At 43.3% G+C, this 26993-nt stretch overlaps 2 protein-coding genes across 2 annotated transcripts; both read right to left on the bottom strand.

Moving 5' to 3' along the window:
* Window positions 1-152: 152 nt before the first annotated feature.
* On the bottom strand, window positions 153-4750 carry LOC102716896. Its single transcript, XM_015840088.2, has 6 exons — window positions 4175-4750; window positions 2762-2907; window positions 1900-2068; window positions 1673-1771; window positions 919-1001; window positions 153-788 (listed from the first exon to the last, which is right to left on the bottom strand). The coding sequence occupies exons 1-6, from the start codon at window positions 4592-4594 to the stop codon at window positions 656-658; spliced, it is 1050 nt and encodes a 349-aa protein (XP_015695574.1). The 5' UTR covers window positions 4595-4750; the 3' UTR covers window positions 153-655.
* A 3484-nt stretch (window positions 4751-8234) lies between these two features.
* LOC121055227 (phosphoenolpyruvate/phosphate translocator 2, chloroplastic) lies at window positions 8235-13731 on the bottom strand. The gene is made up of 9 exons (XM_040527225.1): window positions 13249-13731; window positions 12005-12127; window positions 11765-11917; window positions 11585-11670; window positions 10507-10591; window positions 10224-10343; window positions 10040-10108; window positions 8630-8759; window positions 8235-8540 (listed from the first exon to the last, which is right to left on the bottom strand). The coding sequence occupies exons 1-9, from the start codon at window positions 13603-13605 to the stop codon at window positions 8464-8466; spliced, it is 1200 nt and encodes a 399-aa protein (XP_040383159.1). The 5' UTR covers window positions 13606-13731; the 3' UTR covers window positions 8235-8463.
* Window positions 13732-26993: the final 13262 nt, after the last annotated feature.

Below are 26993 nucleotides of genomic sequence, written 5' to 3'. Positions count from 1 at the left end.
CAGTAAACATCTATTGCACTGTTAGTTCTAAATGCAGTTGCTGGCAAAAGAGTCCTGTTATCACCATTTTCTTTGGCTATAACCAGAAGCACGTAGCCTATTACTCCCTCCGTTTCGTAACATAAGACTTTCTACCATTGTTTAGATTCATATGGATGCTAATAAATCTAGACACATATATTATCAATGAATGGATTTAGTCAATACTAAAAAGTCTTACAATATAAAATGGAGATAGTATTATTCATGATCACGTACCACCACCATAGCTTCTTACATATATATGAACCAGTCACAAGGTCAAAATTTTCTATACAGGGACAACATATTGTAGAAAAAGGTCATACGTATGCTGTAGAATGTAGGATGCCATCGGTGATTTAAACTTTGCTGATTACTCGATGGCCTTCTGAGTTGAAAAAATTGTGGGGAGTTCAGATGTTGAATTGCTGACCAAGTGCCCATGCTGATAAAAGCCACTGTCCACACCTTGCCAGCCAAATACTGTACTAAGTACTGATAATTCCAGGTTGTGGAATTCCTCCAGATTCTAGTGCAAATCGGTTCAATCCAATTGCCAGAAGTGGTTCTAAACCTTCTATACATGTCATCTTCACATAACCAAAACTTTCATCAATCCTCATCTACATAACTGTTATTTCTTCGGTTCATCATCTGATGGACCTGCTGCCGCCAGCAGAGAAGAGAGTGATGGTCGCAGCAAAAGATACAATGAAGGTCCGACAAAAGGGATGAGTGCTACGGGCAAAAACCAAGAGCCATTTTTCCTGTCAGCCAAATAGCAATTCAGCAAGCCCATCCGATGCATGTGTTTGATATTTTTTGTGTTAGGCAAAGTACAATGTTATTCATGGTAATTCTCTACACAAAGTAAAATATCAAGGTCAGCACTTTTACCATCTCCTTGCTGTGATGTCATTGTAGACCCAAAATGGTGAAAAGGCTGAGAGCAAACAAAAATCAAGGCCCGTGACATGTATCTGATGTATGACATGAAACAAAAAGAAATTAGTTTGATGCTATAATCTTCTTGCTCTTTAAAAACCATCTGTGACTATTCTGTTACAATGCATTGCAATCACACCCATGGGAAATACAAGATGATCCATGGGAAAAGTCACTCAAGAACTTGGAATTATAAAATAGAGAAAAAACAAAACATGCATTTGAAATTTTGCCTATGTTCTTCCGTGAACTCTACCTCAAGCCCAGACATGTTCATTTTTTAATGTACCTAACTGTACCTAACTCGCAGGTTTCAAGCCTAAATTGGGATAAAAGAAGTATTTCATGTGTTAAAACTTGTTCATGTGTTCAATGTATATAATCAGTATATACTTGATGGTGGAACAAAGCAATGGCTTCCAGTGTTGGGTGGTGTGATTGCAAAACTTTTGAGGGGCATAAGTATATACTTGATGGTGGAACAAAGCAATGGCTTCCAGTGTTGGGTGGTGTGATTGCAAAAACTTTTGAGGGGCATATTGGCAAGAATTTAGCACCCTAACTTGCTAAAATGGAAAGAACATATATAATGTGTAAAAACAAGAAAGTTGCATCTGCCCCCAGAAAATTACTAGAGTATGTTGTAATGAACTTATTGTTCATCTCTAGACTCTAGCTTGGGGCTGATTAATATTAAAAAACTTACTAATTTGCTTTCTCTAAAGTATCGAGTAAATTCATGCCAATCTTCACCACCAGCTTTGGCTGCAAAGATAAACAGTCCAAGGCCCACAACAAAAGTTACCTGCGTGATTTGGAAAAAAACCTTGTCAGACGTTAGGAAATTGACCAGCTAGAATCTCAATGAAACCTCAAGCTACTTAAACAATTTATACTTTTGAGAGTGTGATCAACGGTAAAACTAGAACATACTCCTGCAGTTAATTTTGATTCAAGAAATTTTAGTGGCCATTGTCCAATTTCATCCTCGTCAATGGAAGGTGGAGGAGGCTTCCATAGAACAAAGTAAGGGATCAGAGCATATGCTCCCCCTATGCATGAAAGTACCAGGAATGGCCAGACAGGAATCTTGCTTTTTGAACTGCAATACAATTGTCTATCAGCATGAATAATCCCAAGAAAAAATGGTATTGCCAATGAAAAGATGCCATTTGCATTAGAATTGTGAGCTTCTTTAGATGTGCTGAGCAAGAAAAGCAGAACATAACAACGCAGCTTGTGAAAAATGCGTAAATCATGAAAGCAGGTACTGGTTTCTCCAAATCTGCAAATTCATCATAATCATAATGAAAGGCCAATTGCGTTGACAAAGATACACCCTCCTAAGTTTGCGATATTATAACAAACCAAAAGTTAAAAATGCTAACAAATACAATTACACTACAACATTTTGCAGTACTTGACTACAACGTTTCGCAGTACTTGGCTGCTTGTCATTGATCACAGCCATCTTTAAGTGGACATAACTCATATAATGATTGAAATGTGATATGCCCACCAGGATAAAAGTGTCATGTGTGCCTTCGAAAACAAAGCGGTTTAACTGGAAGATAACTATGATAATATAATGAACAGAATTAATACAATATATTTTAAACATCCTTTCAGAAATATAACAAAAATTATCTTAAAACATGTAATTAGGTACATCAGCTAAAAGATACAAAAGACAACTAATTCAAAATACATAGGAAACATTCTACGGTTCCTGGCTGAAACTACAGCAGATAATAAAAAGAAGTTTCACTGAGTAGAAATATGCAGATTCATATACCTTCTGCCAGTAGGAAGAAGCAACATGCTGTACACTAGTGGCCAGAGGCCCATTATATACCATAGAGAAACAAGAACTTCGTTCATTCGAAAACCATCATCACCTTTCAGATTAGAAAGCTTTTGCAAGAAGTATGTGTCTCTGTACTGCACCAGAATGGAGTAGAGAATTAGTGATTTCTGTTGAGCAAAGACAACACTAACAAAATTGATTTTACAATTAAAATGAGGTCGATGATGGTTCTAATATTTAACATGCATTTTTTTCTTATTCCCTCTGTTCCATACTATAAGACGTTTTGAGCTTGTCCTAGGTCAGAATTTTGTAAGTTTGACCAAGTTTATTGAAAAATGTAGCAACATTTAGAACACAAGACAGGTATTTTACAAAAACTATTAAAAGGTGGATTTAATTAAACTAATTTGGTCTTGTAGATGTAGCTAAGTTTTTCTATAAACTTTGGTCAAAACGTCTTATAATACAAAGTGGAGAGAGTATATAACAACTAAGGCCCTTTCTGAAGTTTCAGAATGCTAATAATTGCAGCAACTAAGATTCTAACAAACTTAGTATTACAAAAATTTCAAAATATCAAGACTAGTGTTGAAATTTCACTTTACATGACTCCAAAACTTTCCATCGGAACTATCATTTCAAAAACATCGTGACTGGTGTTGGACTTTCACTCCATATGACTCCAAAAATTATTTTTCATTGCCACTTTTACTTTGGTTTTGCTCTCGTATGCATTAAATATGCACTAGAGAAGTCTGAACAACATTCTTGACGAAATAAGTGATTGATTGCCGGAATTTTATAACACACTTCACACGCTGCACATAGTAATATTCGTTTATCATTGGCTAATTTCCACAAACTGCTGGCTTAACAATCTACACAGTTCATAAACATCAGCATACAGGAGAATTTTTACCAATCTGAGATACCAATATATTATTTTGGCAAACATACAACACGGAAATAACTAACAACTCCCAAATCAGCGCCGGGTTATTGCGGCATCTCTTTACTTCTATGTTTTTAAAGCAATACAGGAGTAGCAACTAGTAAGTACTAAGGTACGACTTGAGATCAACACCAGAAACTCTTTAAGACTCGCAAGCGCTCTCATAGCATTCATCACTATCCACTTCAAATTCGTTGCGGAAAAATTTGCTGGCCAGCAGAGAGAGATAGAGAGCATTGAAAGATTTTGCCTGATCAAATTAGGCTACCATGGCCACGAACACGCGGTTTGTGGCATGTGTGAGACAATAATGGCTAAAGCAGTTCTGACGTGCGCAACAATGGTGCTAGAGTTCAACTCGTAGCTATCCAATAAAGGATTCAAGCTCACAGAAAGAAGCGGAACAGCAAGCAATTAGACAGAGAAGGCATCGTGTTCGTCCGTACCGGCGTCTGGTTGGGTGCGAGCTGGAGGACGTAGTACATGAGCCCCGCCCAGATTCCGAAGAGAAGCACCGAAGTCGTCCAGTCACTAATACTCCCCCCGCCGCCGCCGCTGCCGCTACTTGCAACCCGAGCCGCCGCTGCGGCCGCCACCGCCTCGGCCTTGCTCTTATTCTTCTCTTCCTCGTCCGCGACGGGGTCCACCCCCGGTGGGCCCCGGAGGGAGGAGTCCCGGCATATCCAGCCCCGCCGCGCTCTCCCCGTTCCCGGGCAGGGAGCGGGAGCGGCGGAGCTGAGGTGGAGGAGAGGAGCGCCGCCGGCGACTCTCGCAGTCGCAGCGGCGGTGGTGGGGCGTGGCGCTCTGGGGAGAGGGAGGAGGAGGGCGCGGCTGCAGGTGGTGAGCACGAGGGAGGGGGAGAACATGGTGGCGGTGGCGGTGGCGGTGGCGGTGGTCGAGGAGGGGAGGTGAGTGAAGCAGCGAGATGATAGAGCAGAGGATATCCCGACGGCGTGACGCTCGGATAGGACCGCGTCGCGCGGTTGGAGGAGGCTCACGATCCGCGCGAATGCTCGCCGTTTCTATTTTGGCCTATATCATTTTTTGTTTTATATAAAGTTTATACGTGTATAGTTTTTACCATCGATATTTATAGAGAACTGTTGCACGACGGCATTCCGTCGGACGAGATACGTAAAATACAATGAAGAAGAAAACCTGCGTCCGCACATCCGTCCCGCCTCCGCACGTCGCTGCATGTCGCCCACGTTCGCCTGCCTCCACCATCGCCATGTGCCTCTCGCCTCCGCGCTCAGATGCATCTCACGTATGATACTATCATCTGGTACCAGAGATAAAAACAATTGGTATCATCTGGTATCATAGCGCCGCGTGACAAAGTAAGCTAAAAAAGTATAGGTATCACATGGTATCAGGCGTCCCTCGCCTCCGCGGTCGTCGCGCTCTCGCCGTCGTGTGCCGCACGCCTTTTGCCTCTGCGCTCAGATGCGCCTCACGTATGATACCAGATTATACTACTTGGTATCATCTGGTACCAGATGAAACCAAGTGGTATCATCTGGTATCGTAGTGTCACGTGACAAAAAAAGCTCAAAAAGATGTAGATATTACGTGGTACTAGGTGATAGCTTATGGTTCTTTGGGCGAGTTGCTTGTAAGAATGGGAGAACTACAAGGAATTATGGCAAGAATGCCTGACACCGGTGCGAGGCAACGTCGTTAGGAGGCAGTGTCAGGGGAACGAGGCATGGTGGGCCACGGGCGGCAACGAGATGGGTGGCATGGTAGTGGTGTGACACGACGACAATATTGCGCGGCGCAGGCAACTGCTGGTCGCATGAGAGAGAAATATGGAGAAGCGCATGTACCTGTTGGTCAAACACGAGGGAGAAATATGGAGGAGGGAGATAGAAATAGACCTGCGGTTGGTTTGTTATTCATCCGTTCTAGACGGAAGGATGTGGAGCAGTTTTTCTGTTGTATTAAAGACGTTCTTCAACTATCTCATGCTCGGGACGACATGTTGTACTACGGACTTTCTGACGTTTATATATTTGGCACCATTTCGAGATAGAATTTGATTTCTAATTTTAAATCTTTATGTTTATATATCTATGTTAAAAATTATAGAAATTATATCGCATAGTATTCGCCACGACGAATATAAGAGCATCTCCAACAGACTCTCTAAATTTAACTTTCCAAATATCTATTTAGTCACTCTCCATTTTATTTGTCGAATCAAATTCATTTTTTACTCCAATAATTTCTCCATCCATCATCTCTATTGTGAGTCTATAACATGGGACCCACGTGTCAGCCTCAGCCCTCTCCCTCTCCCTCTTTTTCTTTCTCTTTCTCTCAACGGTCTGGCAGCAGCCGGCAGCGCGGCGTCGGAGCGACGTGGGGAGGCAGTGGTGGCGACGGTCGGGAGGAGGCTCCGGGTGGCGCAGTGCGTGAACGCATCCTCCTTCCTCGCACTGACAACGACGGCCTTCGACGGCGATGATGATGGCCTCGCTCGGATGAGGCAGCGGCGACGGAGCAGCAGATCTGGCGAGGGGCTGGCCGGACGGCAACGATGGCAACAGCGGCGGTCGGGTCGGACGACGTCGACGGCAGCAGCAAATCTGGAGGCGCCAAACGGAGAGCTAGAGGGATGGGAGCAGCTAGGAAGAGGGATGGAAGAGGTACGAGCTTCGTCATGACGAGGATGTTTCCAGGAGCAATGACAACCTCTCTGCTCCCGCTACGGCCCGTGGTGAGGCGACAAGCTCATTCAAAATAGCTCCCCATGGGTGGATCCATGTCATCAGCGTCCTTTTCTCACAAGGAAACAATGTAGGTACAAGGATCTCGACGAAGCCACCCTCCACCCACCTCCTATCTCCTCCACGACAGCATTGTACACACATGGTAATAAGCTGAAGCCACGTAACCACGTAGGTGCAGGCGTTAGACAATGAAATTTGGTCCCAACATGAGTTGTTTCTATTGTCAAAAACTTTCCATTATCTCCATCATTTAGAAATAAGAAATTCGAGCTGGCTACTTAGCCCTTTATTCATTTGATGATGATGAACACATTCTTGAGAATCCAAATTGTTATTATAAGATTGTTATATTCACATGCTCAGGCTATAGCGCGTCATAGCGTCCAATGGCAGTGATGAATAATTGTTATGCACTGAAGAAAAATCGAAAAGAACAGAAATCGGATGAGAGATGGATTTTTTTTAAGATTTGATTTTGAAAGAAGTAAAAGAACATATTCTATTATGAAAACTGAAAAAAAGAAAAAAAAAACATCAATGTTTTGTTAGTTCCTTAGAGAAACCATAATGATCATTGCAAAGGATTGTGACAGCAATTGTCATATAAATAAATAAATTAACTATTTTAAACATGAGAAATGAATTTCAAATAGTACTATAAGAAATTAAGTATATTCCACCTTGTATCACCTTTTAATGTATTATCTAAGTTTTATTTTAAACCATCCTTAAACTTATCTTTTCACTTTTGGTACCGAGTAAAATTGTTATTGTTTTAGGTTAGACCACCTCAAACAACTTTTCTCGCCATGTCTAACATCTCCTTCAGGAAATACATGGACTGCACATAGACGAGAGTTCACTGGTGTAACACGGCTAATGTCTTTGAGATATGAGATAGTTGACGTGTATTAAAAATATTGTTAGAGATGGTCCAAACCGTACCAATGACAATTTTCCTTGGTCTAGAGTAAAGACATGTGTAAGGATAAGCCAAAGTGAAACTTCGGTAATAAAATATGGCTCAAAGTGCAATTTACTTAAACACCTCCCTATTTTTTTTAATTGACGCGGTTGATTTTTTAATCTACGTTTGACCATTTGCCTTATTCAAAAAATATATATAATTATTAATTATGTTGTTATTATTTGATTTATTACTAAAATAACTTTAAATATGATTTATAATTTTGCATATTTGTACAAAACTTTTGAATAAGACAAAGGGTTAAATAGAAATCCAAAAATTACCACGTCAATTAAACGAAACCTTAAACGAAACCGGAGAGAGTATATTGTAACATAAAGTTAAGCTTAGAAAGCATGTTGTATGCTTATAAATTAACTATTTTAAAGCGAGTTATGGATATTAGGGCAATTCTTTTCAAGGAAATGAATTTGAATCTTCCCATTTTTTGTTAAGTTGTTCTAAGTCCATTTTAACTTTATTTTGTTCATTCATTTGTTTATACCTTGAATATCTTTTCACTTTTGCTTATACTTATAAACTAAAATTTAAATTTTATACTTATAAACTAAAATTTAAATTTTATCTTAAATTTATAGTTAATTTTTTTTCAATGTAGTTTAATTTCCATCCTTAGCTTTTTAGCTTTTAGATCACTTTGAAAACATATAAAAATTTTATTCATAAATTATTTTTCGTTTGCAAATATACAGTTTGGTTTTTTCCCTAAAAAGGCCAAACAATCGCCCCATTAATTATCGCAAATCATTATCTATGAAGTTATTCAGCATCAAGAAACATACATGGCATTAATTGGAGACGAAACTTTATAGCAGCAATACGCGCGGAAATCTGCTCATGTACTTCAAAACCCTGCTTTTAACTGTAAGAGTTAGACCACACCACATACAGATCCTACGCATCAACGTGAAGACAGTTTCCTTCTAAACTAAATGCACTATAATTTTTCCAAAGGTGTGCTACCACAATTCATCCAGAAAGACTATTATAAGATGGCAACTGCATGCTTCAGTTAAGCAGTCTTGGGCTTGGGCTTCAGTCTCTTCAGCTGCGAGTACAGGAAAACTCCGGCAAGTGCAATGGCAGTGCCTACCATAGGGAAGTCATGCAAACGTGTGGGTTTTACCAGAGAAATCAATGGACCAGAAATAAAGATCAAGATGAAATGGCAGACTTACCAAGGGAGTTGATAGGAGAAACAGGTGTCCTGAAGAACAGAACCGATGTTACAATGACCACGACACGTTTAACACAGTTGCCCACGGAGTGCGTGACTGGAGATACCCTCGCCAGGATCATGTAGGACACCTTCAACGAAGTTGTACACAAGATCGGTAAGTAACGAATCATGACATGCATCTTTCCAGCTTCTCCACCAGTCACAAGGCGCTATGGATGAGTATATTGCAGAAACAATACAAGCACGTCTGACAGTTTGTGCTGCACAGTGATGTGATTTCTATCTTTTCTATTTTCTACTTTGTTTAGGTTGGATTGCTATTGGATCTCTAGTAGACTCTAGTTTCCATATCTAGATTGGCCCTGAGAATGATGGTAGAATTGGTTGCATCAGTGTATCAAGCAATAAAAGAAGAATTTTATCCTGACCTGGCTACAAACCAGAGCTTCCAGCCATGCAGGACAAGACTGCATGACATGAGGATGCTCAGGCCTATCCTTGAGTCCTACCATACGTTCCCTCAACCTGCTGTCGCAATAAAGGCTTTTCTACATATAATAGTACTGCAGATTGCAGAAACACAACTGCCACTAGGGCAGGATAGCGTGGAACCCAACTGCCAGTTGAAGTCTGCTGGTTGCTCTACTGAAAAAGAATAGTTCTGCACTAACCTATCAGTCAATTGATCAGGAAATACTCTATACCAATAACTTTAACTATCAAAATATAGGGTGTATTTTGTTTCATTAGACCAAGGGTTTAACCAAAAATTACTCTGTTAGAATATAATTTTTATTATACAAAATTGATGATATTAGATTCATAATTGATATTACTTTCTTATGATTATATGTTTGTGTCATATTAATGATATATTAATATAGTAATATTTGGTAAACCCTTGTCCTAACAAAACAAAATATACCCTATATTTCGAAATGAAGTAAAATTGAAAGAGAAGAAAGTTTATGACTTATAAATTTTCAGCAATCTTGCAAATATGCATTGGTTTTGTAAAGTGGAAAAAAGAGTATATAATACAGGCAAGTAATTGAACCCCATGACTCCTAAAGTACTGATCAAAATGTGCAGTTGTACCTTTAGGCACAGTTTGGAATGTAGAAATTTATCAGGAAAAAAAAACAATTTTGGGAGATTCTCGTGTTCTAAACTAGGTTGTAGCAGTTCACTTTCCGTACAGGAACTTATGTGGTTAAGCTTGGAAGAACTAGAAGTAATTAAATTACTTACATCTATTGGATGCATTGCTGCAATAAACAAAATTTAATTCCCATGGACTTAACATATGCACTTTCAAGCCTTTGAACCACAAACAGCCAAACAAAACTATCAACTATCCCAACTCAGCATGTATAACCCAACATGGAAAAACAGCAGCATGACTAACCTGTTGGTATGCGTGGAAACAAAGTGCAGCAAGAAAAGACCTTGTAAGCACCTGCTTTACATTCAAACCCTACATCACAAGCCACTAAACCAGTCAGAAATTTCAATAGGAGTATGCAAGGTGGAAAGGTGCAATCATTTCGTTATCAAAACCAGCAAAATAAACTGGGTAGCATAATACTCACAGCAGACTGCAAAGCAGTAGGAGTGATTTTAATGCCTTCTGTTAGGAAGGCAACAGGGGCCAAGAGGAAAAAAGACATCACAGTGATGATTGAGAAAAGATTAATGTTGTCCAGAGATTCCTGCTTGAGTAGGAATATAAAGTGGATTAGGAATAAGTACAGCAATGAAAGATAATCGATACAAGAAACGAAAAGCCTATGCAAATTCACATATAAAACGGCCAATCTAATATATCACATAACTTTGCATTTTTGCAATGCAAATATATATATTCTCAATCACCTCTTTTTTAACCATGAGTTTCTTGCTCAGCACATTCCTCGACTGGAAGGTAACATTTGAAGCCATTGCACTCCAAAATCCTGCCCTGTTGTCATCAGGTTACAAGAAAGTAAATATTATAGCAGGAGGTTGATTATATGTCCTTCATTCATATGAAATTTGAAACAATGACAATATTCAACATAACAGAACAGAACATTAAACACCATTTAGGAGAGACATGTTTCTTCAAACAATTTAGTTGGGAAAAAAAATCTGGACATGGCCAAGCCAACACTGTATAGAATGAAGTTCTGTAGTTCTGCACAAAGTAGTTTGATGTTGATTGAGTAGAACAGTTTGCAAGCCATCCTAGTGTTGTTCAAGAACTATGCCACTGCCATTAGTTATTACATTACATCAAAATTGTTTTCACAATAATAAGACTGCACTGTATCAGTGATCCTTGCATAGCATTCAGGAACTAGAATCCTCATATGAGTTAAAACTAATAATCGCTGGGAATATGCAAATGTATTTGTTATAGAGTAAAAGACTGCTCTTGAAGTGCTAATTCACACATGGACCATCTGGAAAAATTAGGATGACTCAAATATAAAGGAAAGAAAAGATGACAAGAATAAAACATTTTTGTTTATACGAATATACAAGGGATCTGATGCATAAAATCCCTTTGAATTTGATTTATTCAAATTTCACCATATACCTCTGAGATACTATTAGCAAGTGACAACATAAAAGATGTGTGGTGTGCAAGGCGTTAACTATGCATTCCTTGCTTTATCAATTGTAAATAATTCACTTCACATTTTTGCCATAGATTTCAATACTCCAAAGGTCAGATGATATAATAACATCATTATGTTAAAACCATAAACATAAATATGCCAAATACATTCATAAAAAAATATATGCCAAATACATCAATTATGTTACTTATGTCCATGTACATCATGCCATGGTCAATAAAAAAGGAGTGAAATGAGACATAATAGCAGAGACATGAAAGCTCAAAATATATTGCATAAACATTAAGAGTTCATTTTGCTAAGCTTGGATTCAAATGCTTATCACATACCAGTTGAAGGAAGCCTCAGTAAGTGATGCCAATGCCACACCACCAACAATTGGAAGAAGTGAAAGTACAACCCAAACTGTAGGCAACTGCCATGCTATTCAAGTATTAGAAGAGAAACCCAGATAGTCCTCTCAGATGTATATAAATATATTGCAACATATATAGGATATAAAACGTTACCTCGCCTAGGAAAAGTGCAGAGAGGAGAACAGAAAAGAAAGGTTCCATAGCCTTGATGGTATGTGTGAATGACACAGCAACCTTCCCCAGGCTCATGTTAGTGAAAAGATTGCCCATAGTGTGGACAATAGCTAGAGGAAGGATGGCAACAAGCTGAAAAGAAATACAGGGGAAAGATGTAATCCCTTTTAATACTACCCATTTAAACAATCAAAGTGTCATTTAATATCAAAGAGCTACCTGTGCACCAGAAATCTTTGGTCTCCCAAGGATACCAGTGATCCACATGAACAAAGCAACGGTAGTACCAACAGCAAATTGAACTGTTGTGATGTTTATTGGATATGGGAAAACCTTGAGGACCTGTCATGCATTGTAACAGAAAATAAGTTATAGTTTATCTTCAAGTAAATCAATATAACCATCTAGCATATCCGGCATGAAGAATAACACAATGTAATATAAATTCCCTTTCCAAAAGAAACGCAATATTGACAACAATCAACAAATGCATCTAGGGAAAATTTAGTAGAAAGATTATGATCACTCTAGTAAATGCTGATACCAACTGAAGAGCAGAATAAACAAGCAGAATGAATGTGTAATTTCACCACAGAGAGAAATATGTATTACAATGATTAAGTGATTATCAGGTTGGACTCTTGCAGGATAGAAGTACCTAAGAAGTCACATCACAACATGTGTTTGCAACTTCGTATCATGGTTCAGAATGCAAGAAATAAATATGTTGTTCTAAACAAAGATGCAGATATACGCATGCCTTTCTCTGGCTCTTTGGTCTTTAAAACTTCAGATTGCTATGCAATTACATCTTCTGCTTGATCTCATCAAAAGTAAATAATCACAACATGTTGGAATTTATTTTAGTTAAGATATAAAAGAGCATATTCGACATCCTTCCTTATAGCTACCTCGCACCAAAACAGACAGGCCATTCATATTGTCATACGTAACATAATTAGTTGCAGCTATGTAGATGTAGGAACCATCATCATACAAAAGCTTTAGTAAGGGTACTCATTATATGAAAGCAACTACAACTTTTACATGAGACCTTTTGGCTAAACTCAAAAATAAAGGCCCAAAGGGCAAAACAACATCACAATGCATTTCAAAACATTGACGAACTAAATGTCCACTAGCAAACATACAACCGATTCAACCCACAAGAAGACAACAAGACATGCACTAAAAGCAATCAAATTAATCACCGTGCTGCGCAGTGGGTGAAAATAAATTGCACTGCTCATATACAGATACAGGGACAGATATACTACCGTCACCATTTTTTCTCATTTCAAGCACAAGAATCCCAAACAAACACAATAATCCGCAAAACCCAAATTTCGTAATGTGAATTGCGCAATACCCTGATCCGAATCTGCATAGAAACAGATAATTCCCGCATTTTGCTAAATCTATAGCTCTAACTATTTAATTGGCGTTCATTCGCATCAGCCCACCTGCTTGTTGTAGATGTTGAAGTAGATGTTGAAGAGGTACCAGAGCCCGAACAGCGCGCCGAGCTGCAGCGTCTTGACGAGCCCGCCTTCCTCCTCCGCCGCCGCCTTGGCGTCGTCCCCGGCAGCCGCGCCGCACGCCACGTAGCGCGCCCTCCCCTCCCGATCCGGAGAGATCGGCGGCGGCAGCAGCCGCCGCCCGAGCGAGCGAGCCGCCACGGCGCCCCCTCGCGAAGAGGACGCGGCAGCCGCCGCCGGGGCGGCCGAGACGCGGATCCCCGGGCGGGCCGGGAGGAGGAGCGGGCGCCGCGCCGGCGCGGGGCACGGCCGCACGAGGCCGAACGCCGCGGCGCTCTGCATGGCGGCCCGGAGAGAGCTTCCTGGTTCCCCTTCACGGTCGCCGAAAACGCTCGCGCGAGCGCCGGAGAGTTTTTGGAGGAGGTGGAGGCGGCGGCGGCGGCGGCGGGGAGGTCGAGGTGGAGGAGGAGGAGGCGAGTGGGAGCGGCACGGCGAGGGGTTTGGTGGGATTTAGCGCGGCGCGGGGGAGCGAGAGGCGCGAGCTGAGCAGTGAGACTGACATGTGGGGCCGGTGGTGGGGTGGGGCCCACGTGGCAGTGGGGGTGGGCGGATCTACCGGAAATATCGAAGGTGGCCGCGGTTGGTGGTGATTGGTGAAGTGGTGAGGAGGTGAGGTTTGGGCTGTGGGGGTTGTTGTACGGGCCCACCTGTGCAAAGTGAATGAAAACAGTAACGGCACAATGCCACGCTTGGTGGGAGCTCGCCAGTTTGCCTCCTCACCGCCAAATGACTGTTCCATTCATTATTTCTATGCATAAAATTTCGATAGGTGGTATGTTAGAATTTTGTATACAAAAGGAAGAGAAAACTGTAAGGTTGTATTATAGTTTTGCTAAATTGAAAATATGATATTCTGATCTATATGTCATTCACTTATGTGTGTCTCATATATCAGTGAGATATCATTTACATATCTCAAACTTTACAAAATTATAATGGTATGGTTATAAATTTGCCTAAAAAAAGTACGTCGAGACCAAAAGCCATGACCTAACGCATTGGGATTTTACGTCAAATACAAATTAACCACATATTTTAATACTCCCTCTATTTCATAATATAAGATATTTGACTTTTTTTGTCTACAATGTTTGATCATTTGTCTTATTCAAAAAATTATGGAAATATCGTTTATTTTGCTTGTGACTTACTTTATTATCAAAACAACTTTAAGCACTACTTGTCATTTTTTATATTTATACTGAATTTTTAAATAAGATGAATGATCAAACATGGCAACAAAAAAAGTCAATCATATTACGTTATGAAATGGAGGTAGTAACAAACCAGGACAATCAAAATGAATGGCATAGAGTCCCTATATCTTCCACCCATAATCTAGCATACTTTCCATCATACAACCATATGACAGGCACGACTCACGAGAGACAAGCTGGTGCTCGTGCAAGGCTAGGGTAGCAGCCGCAGAAGGGGCCTAGAAGGTGACAGCTGTAAGGGGCTCGTGCAGATTGCGGCGGCATTGGCATTGGAGCAATTCGCCTTATCCAAACTGAAATGTCTGGTTACACATGCTACTTATCGTATAGAAACTAAAAAAACTTGATATTAATAAAGGACCTAATTTTAATTAAATAGGTAGAAATGAGGATTCGAACCTAGGCTGGCTAGTCCTCCACCTCGTGGAGCTAGCGAGAAGACCTCTAGGCGTTTCTCCTATTGCATAGAAACTGGGTGATCTGCTCCCTTGCCCCTTTTAATGTTTGCAGCAAGGAAGCTCAAAAAGCAGTATTTGCATGAATTAATTTGAATAGATGCCGACTAATGGTCGAGAACAAATTTATTCTGATCTAGTCCCGCGACGCATGCTAGCAGAAATGAGGTTGCTCTAAGCAGGATGCTATAGAGGAAAGTGAAGTTGAAAGATCATATCACAGCAACGGACTTGAATCCGCTGGCCTCTGCCTTTGAAGCAATTATGTGGTGGTCAAAATATTGAATACTGAAGTCATGTAACAACATTGTAGTGGTATGTTGTCAGAACTACAGAGATTTATATAGTTTATTGCAGGGTCTACGGTTACTACTGCGCGCTTCGAAATCACCGTCCGATAGATCATGATTATCATGGTTTTTCTCCAGTTTTGAGCAGTTTCTCGCCGCGATAATCGTGGTAACCGTGGCGGAGAAACCACCAATTTCGTCTCCCTGGTTCATTGTAGTGCAATACTATGAATGTAGAACTCTGAAGCATGTATGTAGCTCGCTGTCAGGACTATTAACTTTAGTGCAGATAGTTGTATACATATGTATCTGATTTGTAAATTTGGTGAACCTGAACCATTCTAGGAGTAGTAATTTGCAGTGTGTGCAGCCTTAAGTATGTAGTGCTTTTGTGTGTAACTTCCCTACTTATCAATATATTTTTCAAGAATTATCTTAGAGTTATTTGAAATCAATCCCGCGTCACTCTGATTATGAAATGGCACCAAATATGTATAATACCGTTCTATGTGTTATATAATACTATTGTGGCTTTAACATGGATGGTATAATCCAGAAAAAAGCTTATCAAAAGAATAGTTGTTTACCATATGTCCTTCCAAAACCTAAGTTGTTCGCTATCATGAGCCCTAAAAGCTCTCTAGAAAAAGATTTAGTCCTTAACCATGATAAGCCCTAACCAAAAATATGAGTCCTCTTGTTGTTTCTTAGCCTGAGTAATTGTTTTCCTAGCCAAATATTATTTTCTCCTAAGATTGTTTTGCTAGACACTTTCTTTATTAATCAATTTAAAGTTCATCACATTGCCACAAAACTTTAGACCTATAATAGTCCAGCTTCTTGAGAATATCTTCAGGCACTTCAAAGAAGAATAACACTCTATCATGTTTTAGGAATTGATATCTTACATATTTGTACGTGAGATAGGTAGGAAGTGCTCACTAAACATGGACATCACACAGATTGAGCCATTGACGACTTATAATAGCTCTATATGCCATGTTGTATTGACACTAGCAAGGACAACCACATGATATTACATGAGAGGATGTATACGCCATAATCTCTATGTCAGTGTCATCCTAGCTCTCTAGGATATCTAATCTAAGGGCTACTGGCACTCTGGCAGAGGGTTACTGCTAAAGCAAGGAGTTTTGACAGACTCTCTTCTAGGGTTCAACCAAGAGGAATAGTTGCGAGAGGATAAAAGCATAGGTCAGTGGGAAGTGAGGGGTGCCTTTAGGGTGGACAGGAAAACAAGCAGCTGAAGTCCCAGAGAGACAACCTAGAGGGGGGGTGAATAGATGTCCTAAAAAAACTTTCAAATCACAGCGGTTAGTACAGAGGCCGGACCGTTCGGTCGGCACTCTCAGGTTGAGCCGAGAGCTCTGGCCGGACCGTCCTGGTTAGAACACCGGACCGTCCGGTCAGTGAAAAATAAAGACTTAACAGTCTATTTTTTTGGTGATGTTCCTGGGAACGTGATATGATTATGTGTGTAATAAAACAGCAGAAATATCGCAGGAACAAACAGAACACGAAATCATAACAAAGACACGAGAGATTTATCCCGAAGTTCGGATCTTTCGATCATACTCTCCGTTGAGGCGCTCCTGCGAGCGGGATCTCTCTCGATCCTTTCTCTCTTTTGGCTTCCTCCCACAAGGCCAACACGGGTCTCCGAATTCACAACTAGGGACTAGCAACCCCTTCGATCGACCACCAAGGTCAAGATCAAGGCGGTTTGCCCAGCCCTAGATTGCAATTCGCTCTACCCTGCAGCCTTCTATGAGAAAGTACAAGAATCCACTATCAATCTTACCTATTCCCTTGCGGAGGTTAGGTACCAACCTTCACAACTTGCTCCCGGGTGATCCACACGAATCGGAGGCTCACGGGCGACGCCTATCCGTCTAGGAGATCAATCTCCAAGAGTAATAAGCCACCTTGACTCCACATGCATCCATCAACGCCCGAGAATGAACACTCTATCACTCACTAACCTTAACACTCTCTCTAAGACATGATCCAACGATTAATCTCTCTAGGAGGTGTATTGGGTTAGTGGGGAGGCTTGAGAGGTGCTGAACTTGTCATAGCAACCAGAAAACTCGAATAGAAAGCCTCACCAACGGCTAGATCTCAAGAGCCCCTTTTATAGGCTGGCAGACGTCACTTAGCCGTTGGAAAGAAACCTAACCGGACTGTCCGGCTAGGGGGCCGGACCGTCCGGCCAACACTTAACTCACTCACTCAGAGCAGGGGCCAGACCAAGGTCCGGACCGTCCTGCCACTGGATTGTCCGGCTTGGGGCCGGACCGTCCACACACTCGACTTGAGCAGGGGCCGGACCAAGGACCAGACCGTCCTGTCACCGGACCAAGGGCTGGACCAAGCAGAAACCAGACATCAATCCCGTCGCCCGCAGCTCCCGCCGGCTGCCGCCGTCCGCCCGAGCCGCGCGCTCTGCTCCCCTCCTCTCTGTTCCCCTCTCGCTGACGAGTGGGCCCCACCCGTCAGTCACACCGTGCCCCTCCTCCCTCTCTCCTCCCGTGGGACCCGCATGTCAGTCTCTCCCTCCCCCTCTCTCTCACCGACAGGTGGTCCCCACCTTTCAGCCGTCAGCTTCCTCTCTCCTCGCTGACGTCAGCAGCCCCATTAATTGCGCAATAATTGATTTAGGACTTTTCTGTTTAGCTAAAAACCCAGAAAACTTCTAAAATTCATAAGTAATTCATCTAGTCTCCGTTTAGGTCCATTCAAATTTCATTAAATTCATAAAATTGTCAAGAATCCATTAAAAATAGTTTCTTTTGCTGTTTCAGTAGAGTTTGTGCCTGTTTTATTTATTTTTGTGCTTTGTCGCTTAGATTCGGACCCCGCCGAGGAGCCGGTTTACTTCGAGATCGTCGCCGAAGTTCCCCAAGGGCCAGAGCAAGGCAAGTGACACTCATCCTTGAACATATTGAACCCATTATTGCAAATTCCCCGCTTTATTATTTCAAATATGCATTGTTTTAATTAAGGTATTTACTGTATGTTATTTTCGGGTAAACCTTATTATTATGCCGTTGTTTATCCAACTTTATTCACTGCTGGACCAGGGGTAACTTGATTAGAGTTAGGCCTAGGTTAATGCTTAGCCGTGCTTAGAAAAAATAGCTCATGGGATCACATTTGATCGTGCTTAGTTCTGTTTAGCTGAGATATTGATTCACTACCCGGTTCGGGTTAATGTCAACTAAAATATTGATAATGGAGGGCTGTGGGTGCATGGTTTTGAGAGTCGCACCTATGGCGATTAAGGACTGGTTCACGGGAAACCCTGGAAGTAATTAAGTGCTAACCACATGCCGAAATGGGTAAGGTGGGATTTGAAGCATGACTTCGAACTATTTGACGTACCCAGGCAAGGGTAGGCGTGATGGAGTATGGACGGGCAATCGTGGTGTAACGAAAGCCTCTGCTGCTTCCGGATCTGCCAAGGCACAAGAGGGGACTGCCCGACTTGGTGTAAAGGAGGGGGTGAAACCTGAAGTGTGGTACGATTAAATAGGGAGGCTTATGTGACGGGTCCTATCACGGTCTCCTTTCCGGTATACCATGGTGGTTTGTCGGCGCACGTTCAAGTGTAGTGGAGTCGTGTCTTGTGGGTACAGTAGTACACCTTTGATCAGAGTATAAACTATTCGAATAGCCGTGCCCACGGTTACGGGCGAGCTCACAGCTTCACTGTGATTAGTGAACCTTTAATAACTGGAGTAAATTGGTTATCACTCGGGACTACTGCAACGTGGTGTAACGTTGAGTAGTGGTTGGGCCTGTTGCAACGTGGTGTAACGTTGGACAGTGTTGTGGTATTTTACAACTGTTTATTTACTTGTGCTTTACTGTATGAAATTACCTTTATTCTTTTTAATCTCTGTTATTGGTTTAACTGCTGCTTTATCGCAACTAACCCTAGCCTGTCCTTGTTAATCCCTATGCATCATTTATTTTCCCCCTTGTCCGTGTTACTTGTTGAGTACGGTGGTTTGTACTCAGCCTTGCTTAACTTTCCCCCCCAGAGCTAGAAGTCGAGTCCGATGGAGGTGCCTCTCAGGAGTGAGCTGTTCCGCCGTCGAAGCGTTGCCTGTGGACTGGAGCCGTACCCGCTGGAGTGAGTCTACCCCTTTGTTTTTCTTTCCGCTGCATTTCCGCTAGAATAAGTGTAATTTTCAGTTGTTTCTAAGAACGATGGTTATGTAATCAACATTGTCTTTTTGTGTACCCTGGCTGGTCCTGGACAGGGATTTAATACACAATTAAGTTCAGAAATTTGTGTGAGGAATTTCTGGGCGTGACATTAGTGCATCCTCTATCGATCACCCAACTCGAGCCACCGGAGGAGTATGCCGACAAGAAACAGGTCAAGCATGCAATTTAGGTACCCAAACTTATTTAAGTTTGGGTCCCTTAACAATATTGATCAACTCCTTTGGGATCCATATGCTTGGCCTTCGCTTCTCTTGACTTGATCCAATGAAGATAGCAACCACACGTCCACGGTTGTCCTTCATGATCACATGAGAGCCATAGATAAGCCTGATTCGAGCTGGATCCTCATGAACTAAGGAGAGCTCAAAGTCAACCTTTCTGCTCGGCTGGGGTCGGACTATCCGGCCCGTAGGACTAAACAGTCTGGCTGGTACTCTCTGCCAGGCAGACAGCTCAGGTCGGACCGTCCGGTCTTTGGGACCGGACCGTCCGGCCGAACCCTTCTGCCAGACCGAGAAGTCTGACCGGACTGATCGACCCAGACCAGACTGTCTGGTCTACCCTCTCTGTTGAACAGAGGGGCCGGACCGGACCGTCCAGCCTGCCTTCTCTGTTGAACAGAGGACTCAGGCAGGACTGTCCGGCCCTGTTTGGACTGTCTGTCCTTAGGGCTAATTTTTGTGTCCTCTTCAGCAGTTGACTCTCTTTTCTTCACAAATGCAACACATGGTTTACCATTGATCATTACTCTTTTTGGGCTTGCATTTGAGTCGGGGAAATATCCAATACCCCTCTTATCCTTGTTGTTATAAGAGGTGATTGTCTTGAAGAGAGCATCCTTGGATTGGTAAGTTCGAATGCATCCAAACTTTACCAATGTCTCCAACCTCTCATTTTCTTTCTTCAACTCTTTGAGAGCTGCATTGTTAGTCTCAACAACACTTACATCAATAGTTTTGCATTTCTCACAATCAAGAATAGTATTGACTATTGTGTTGTCCTTAGAGTTGGAGAGGTTGTGCTTAAGATTGTCAATTTCATTCTCAAGACCATTGTGCCTCACATTCATGTACACAATAGTTTCCTCAAGGATTCATTGACATCCTTAAGATTGGTTATGGTTTGATTTGCTAGCGTGAGCTCCTTAGACAAATCAACCAACTTTTCATCCTTTCCGGCAAGGACCTTTTCAAGAGATTCATTTTTTATCCTCTCTTGAATGAGGAGATCCTCTTGCCTCTCGAGAGATCCTTCCTTTTCTTTTAGCACTTTCATGAGTTTAGCGATATGAATGAGAGCGGGTTTGCTAAAATTTTTAAGCAAAGCATCATCATTATCATGGTCTATATCATCATCATCACTAGAGTCAACATGATGCTTGGGAGCTAGATATACCTTGCGCCCTTGCGCAATGAGGCACAATGGCGTATGATCACCGTCGTTGTCGCTCAAGTTGGAGAACAATCGCTCCGTGCTTGATGACGATATGGCCATGGTAGCGACGCCTTTGCTCTTGGAGTCGCTTGACTTGGGCTCCTCCTTTTGTCGCTCTCATTTTCGCTTGAGAACCATTCTTCACCAATGTGAGCTCTCCCGGGCCTTTTCTTGAAATACTTGGTCTTGCCCTTGCCCTCCTTGTTCTTAGCGAGCTTGGGGCAATCCGCTATAAGGTGCCCAAACTCCTTGCACTCGTAGCATGTTTTCTTGGATTGCCTCTTGTACCGGTCCTCATCCTTTCTCCCATAGCTCTTCTTGCGGAGGAATTTCTTGAATTTGTGAACCAAGAGAGCGAGTTCTTCATCCTCACTCTCCGAGTCACTTGAGCTCTCTTCTTGAAGCTTGGAGTTAGTCTTCTTTGCCTTGAATTCAATCTCCTTGTTCTTGACTTGGGCGGCATTGGTGGCGTATTTCTTAACTTACTTGGCTTCTTCCTCCAAGAGTTCATGCGAGATGATCCTTGAGAGCACATCACTTGGAGTCATTCTCTTGAAACCGCTTGACTCATGGATCAAAGTCACCAAGGTAGGATTTCTTGGTGAAATTGCTCGGAGCAAGCGCTTTGTTGTGACCTCGCGTCACGAACACAAAAAAATGTATATGCAACTATAAAAAAGCCAGCCACACATACACACAAGAAGTTCAAATGGAAGATGCCCGAAATGTCTCGGTGCTATATATCTCATTAACCCTTCAGTTCAACAGGGCAGGGGTACGGGCTTTTATAGCCCCGGAAAACCCCTTATACAATGACCCATAATACCCCTGGGTAGTTACTAATAGAGCCTAAGGGTACAAGGGTAAAATAAGTAGCTTCTTGGGGACCACCGCACCAGCTATCTTCAGCACTCGAGTGCACTTGAGAGCCGGTCCCCAGGCATCTTGGCTAGAATATCCCTCGGAGTCATGACGGGCAAGCTTCCGTATTCTGACCTGGTCCGAATCGTCGAGGGGGTGCCGGTAGCGCCTAAGTGTTTGACTCGAATACCCAAGGCATCTTGGTCGAACATGCCACGGAGACACGATACTCGAATACCCAAAGCATCTTGGTCGAACATGCCACGGAGGCACGATACTCGAATACCTTCCAGGCTCGCTTTAGGGCGAATAGGATGGGAAGGAGGGGCTGATACCAACAAGCCCCTCACGGGTGAGGTTGAAAATTTGCTTCGGCCAAACACGTGCCACTTCGAAAAAATCGGGCTCGTCTTCCCCCTATTCGGCCGAAATGGGTCTCGGGTTGCGTGCTTAGATCAAAAAGGGAGATGAAAGTTATAACATTCTTATTGTTCTTCTTCTGTTTTCTTTTATTATTATTATTATTATTATATATATATCCCCTCTTTTTTTTAATACTTCATTTATTATTATTTATTTGACACGCTTCTCGAGGAGTCGTACCGTTACGCGGTTCCCGACGTTCTTCTCACTACAAAAGGGGGGCTGCCTCCTCCCAGCGCTCCCCTCTCCTCACTTGTGCCTTCCAACCTGCTAGTTTTCTCTGCCACGCACTCCCATCCTTGTCAATTTCGAATTCCCCCGATTCGATCAGGTGGCGTCACCATGAAAAATACAAAGTTGCCCGCTTCTCGATCGAAGTCAAATTCTTTGCCTTCCTCTCCCAGATCGAGTAGCCGAATGCTCGGTCGTTCTAGTATGGACTCGTCTATCTTATCTCGGATGGTTAAGCTCAAGCAGATTTGGCATGAGAAAGATGTTATTCTTCCTGGCGAAGAGGATTTTCCTGTGTCTAGCCATTCTGGCTATACTGTCGTTTTCCAGGTTTATTTCGATGCTGGCCTTCGCTTCCCTTGCTGCAAGCTTATTAGCGAAGTACTCGACCTATACCAGATCGAGCTGTGCCAGCTTGCCCCGAGCGCCTTCATTCGTCTTGGCGTTTTCGAGTGGATGGTTCGTAGCTGTGGTGGAATTTCTCAGGGAGTCGACTTCGCCTACATTCACAGTGTAAGACACTACAAGTAGCGCAACTCCTATTTTAGCGAGATGAATTTCGTTACTCGGAATGGGCAAATGCACCTATGGCCCATTCCTGGTATTCGAACCAAGTGGGGTACTGATTGGCAATCCCGCTGGTTCTACCACAAGATAGGTACGGCCACTGACTCGACTGATTTCAAGCTTCTGAGTTTTCAAGGCGATCGGTCGAAGTTTGTGCCCGAGCCTAAAGTGACGAGGTCCACCGGTTTTAAGCAGATAGAAAAAAGGATTACTGAGTTGTGCTTACAGTTTAGTGTTCGAGACCTTGTCGAGGAGTTCGCCTGTCTTAATATATGGCCGACCTCTACTGGATGGCGTGTTCCCCTTGCCGAAATTCCAGATGGGCACATCATTCCACTGTTCGAGCCTGTTGAAAGCTCGAAATGTAAGTTTTCGACTTGTGTGTGTTGTTGTTTGTTTGTTTTTTTTATTTTGTTTTCTAGCTTTCAACCGTATGCTTATTGTCTCTTAGGTCTCTCCCTTGAGGTGGCCGAGAAGGTTGGCGTAAATCTTTTAGGACCTTACAGCGCCACGGAGCATGGTTGCCACGTTGGCTTGCAGAATCATATTCGACACAATCGCATTCTCGCTGCTCGTGGTGTGCATGCTCCTAGTCGCGAGTATATTGACCGAAGCCGTAGTACTGGCGTCAAGAAGCGTAAAGTTGCTTCGAGCCCTCGACGCACTGCTGGCAGCGACCTCGAGGAAGATGTTGACGTTGATGGGGATAGCTCGGAAACTGATAGTGATGGCTCATCGTCTTCTGGCCACACATATTCGAGTCCTTCTATTCCTGTCAGATCCATTCTGTCCCGCCCTGGTAAAGAGGTTGCCGAACCTTCTTCAAAAGCGAAAAGGGTCCGGGTTGCTCCGCCGAGTGATTATCGGGAGGACCAATTCGACTTTGTGCTACCTGCCTGTCCCTCTCCTTCGGTCGACCCTGCCGATTCTGCCCAAGGCATTGTCACTGAGTCAAGTACTGCTGTTGTCGAAAAGGCTTCCGAGGGAAATGCTAAGACCACTGCTTCCCAGGTTATTATCCGAGTTCCTGAACTTGCCGCTACTTCCCCTCCCAAGACCGCAGGTAAAATAGTTCCGTCTTTATTGGCTGAGGATTTCGGCAAGGCCTCCACTTCCGCGGCTCCTGCTTTCGGTCTACGACGCATTGCCGAAGTTTGTTCCGTGGAGATCGAAAACCTCTCACCACGGATTGCAACTCCGAACGAGGATCTTGTTAACGAGGTGTTGTGCAGCTTCACTCGCAGGTCATGCGGGCCCGGGTGTGAACTTCTTGGTATTCCGACTTTCCCGGATATTGTCAGCTCTTCGGCGCAGGGGGAACGCTTCTCGTTAAGTGATTTTGACTACTGTTCTCCCCTCCGTGGTCTTGCTAGCACCACCGCTTCAAGCCTTGTTTGCCCCGAGCTCGAGAAGGATTTTCTCAGCAAATACCCTCTTGGAGTCGCCTTTGATGCTCTCGAAGTCGCCGCTGCTAGGGTTTGTTCTTTTTGACTGTTGTCGACTTCACCGGGCTATTATCATGTTCCATGGTCGCGTGCTAATTGGTTTTTTTTAGAACTTATGTTTGGCTCGGCTTCAACGCTCCGTGACCGAGAAATTTCTACGGGATATTTCTTCTCGAAGCAAGGTTAGCAAAACTCGCGAGGACTAACTCGAACTCGAGCGCAATCACCTGCGTGGGCGGCTTGAACAGATTACTACCGAGCGCAACGAGGCGCGTCGCTTGAAGCACGACGCTCACCGCGATCGAGACGAGGCACAGACTAAGTTGCAAGATCGTGACAATGAACTTAGTCGGATTATGGCGGAACACGAGGAGCTTAAAAAGAAAAACGCTGCACTCATCAAGGATAATGACCTGCTTAAGGAAGCCGCCGAAAAGGATTTGAAACAGCTTGAAGAATATGGTGTTGCTCTCGACTCCTTGAGGCGGCAGTTATCTGCTTGCTGTCAAGATGTACAGAAAGCCTTGGAAAGCATTGGAGTCGAATCCATCCTTCCCGAAGGTGCTCAAAGCCTCCCTGAACTTGCTGATTGGCTAACTGAAGCTTCTGCAGGTTTACAAGCTGGAATTCCTTCTCTGGCATCCAAGTGCTCGAGAGTCACCGTCGACGCTCTCCTCGTGGCGTAGTACTCTACTGGCTGCCAGCATATACAAAGTCTGTCAGGCGCCCTTGGTCGAATCTTCGAAGATGTTGCCAAATTCCAAGCAGGAAGGATGCTATTGCTCCTGCTGTTCGAGCTTTCTAGACACTGTACTGGCGTCGGCAGGGCCTCTCCGATGCCCTTGATGCCTTAAGGAATTCGATCTCAAGGGATTCAGCATGTACTCCTGATGATAATTCGAAGTTGCCTCCCCAGGGCGAGCCTGGCCGGCAGGTGTGAAACATGATTTCCTGGCAGCGTGGTGTCATATTCGGGCAGGGTGTTGTGCCTTTTTGTAACTTAAACTGCCTTTTGCTACTTGTTCGAATTGCTAGTTGCAGGTTGAATATCAATGGAAACGAACTGTCGGGCGATGCCCTATTTTGGCTAAGTTTAATCTGAAGCATGTTGCCTCTCGTTCACTCGAGAAGTGTTACCCACCCGATGATCGTGCTCATGGAGTTGCTTGTGCGCACTATGACGAGCAGAGTTTGTTTACCCTTCGATTTCTACGCTGGTCTCGCGAACACGAAAACGGTAGTTTGAGGCAATATGTACTTGAGTGTCGTCGCCAGCGTGAAGTTACCGCGGAGGGTAGCGCCAGCTTTTGGCGTTACTTTGTCCCGTCGCTCAGGCAGCTAGGTATTCGATCGAGACGCTATTCCATTGTTCCCATTGAAACAGACGTTTTTCCACTAAACGTTTATTTTGATTTGGATGCTTGACCCATGTACCTGCTGTATTCTAATAATCTCGAATAATACGTCATCTTGCTCTTCATCCTGTTTGTGTATGTCCATGCTAATCGTATGTTGTTTTTGGCAGATGATAAGTATGGTATTCGAGTTTCGTCATGAAAACTCGACTTCAATCAACGTTTTTAGCGCATTTCGACTACGCCACGTACTTAGTTAAGTCTTTGACAATTCGAACTCGACCTACGAGCCGGTCGCGGTTCGACTACGCCGTTCACTTAGGAAATTTGGCGAGAGCATCTTGGTGCTCGAGCTCGCCTTCGCCCTCACCCTTTCGAATAGGCGTAGGGGATAGTTCTTGAGTTCGTCTTCGACAATTCGAACTCGACCTAAGCACCGGTCGCACTTCGACTACGCCGCTCACTTAGGAAATTTGGCGAGAGCAACTTGGTGCTTGAGCTCGCCTTCCCCCTCACCCTTTTGAATAGGCGTAGGGGATAGTTTTCGAGTTCATCTTCGACAATTCGAGCTCGACCTAAGCGCCGGTCGTAGTTCGACTGCGCCGTTCACTTAGGAAATTTGGCTAGAGCATCTTGGTGCTCGAGCTCGCCTTCCCTCTCACCCTTTTGAATAGGTGTAGGGGATAGTTTTCGAGTTTGTCTTCGAGAATTCGAACTCGACCTAAGCGCCGGTCGCAGTTCGACTACGCTGTTCACTTAGGAAATTTGGTGAGAGCAACTTGGTGCTCGAGCTCGCCTTCCCCCTCACCCTTTCGAATAGGCGTAGGGGATAGTTTTCGAGTTCATCTTCGACAATTCGAACTCGACCTAAGCGCCGGTCGCAGTTCGACTATGCTGTTCACTTAGGAAATTTGGTGAGAGCATCTTGGTGCTTGAGCTCGCCTTCCCCCTCACCATTTCGAATAGGCGTAGGGGATAGTTTTCGAGTTCATCTTCGACAATTCGAACTCGACCTAAGCGTCGGTCACAGTTTGACTACGCCGTTCACTTAGAAAATTTGGCGAGAGGAACTTGGTGAGGGGAATATGCTTCTTGTGCATATTCAAAAACTTTTATGCCTCGTCTTGTTGAGGCA

Source organism: Oryza brachyantha, chromosome 8, assembly GCF_000231095.2.
Source record: "Oryza brachyantha chromosome 8, ObraRS2, whole genome shotgun sequence".
NCBI classification, from domain to species: domain Eukaryota; kingdom Viridiplantae; phylum Streptophyta; class Magnoliopsida; order Poales; family Poaceae; genus Oryza; species Oryza brachyantha.
This window is presented reverse-complemented; position numbering and strand designations above follow the sequence as displayed.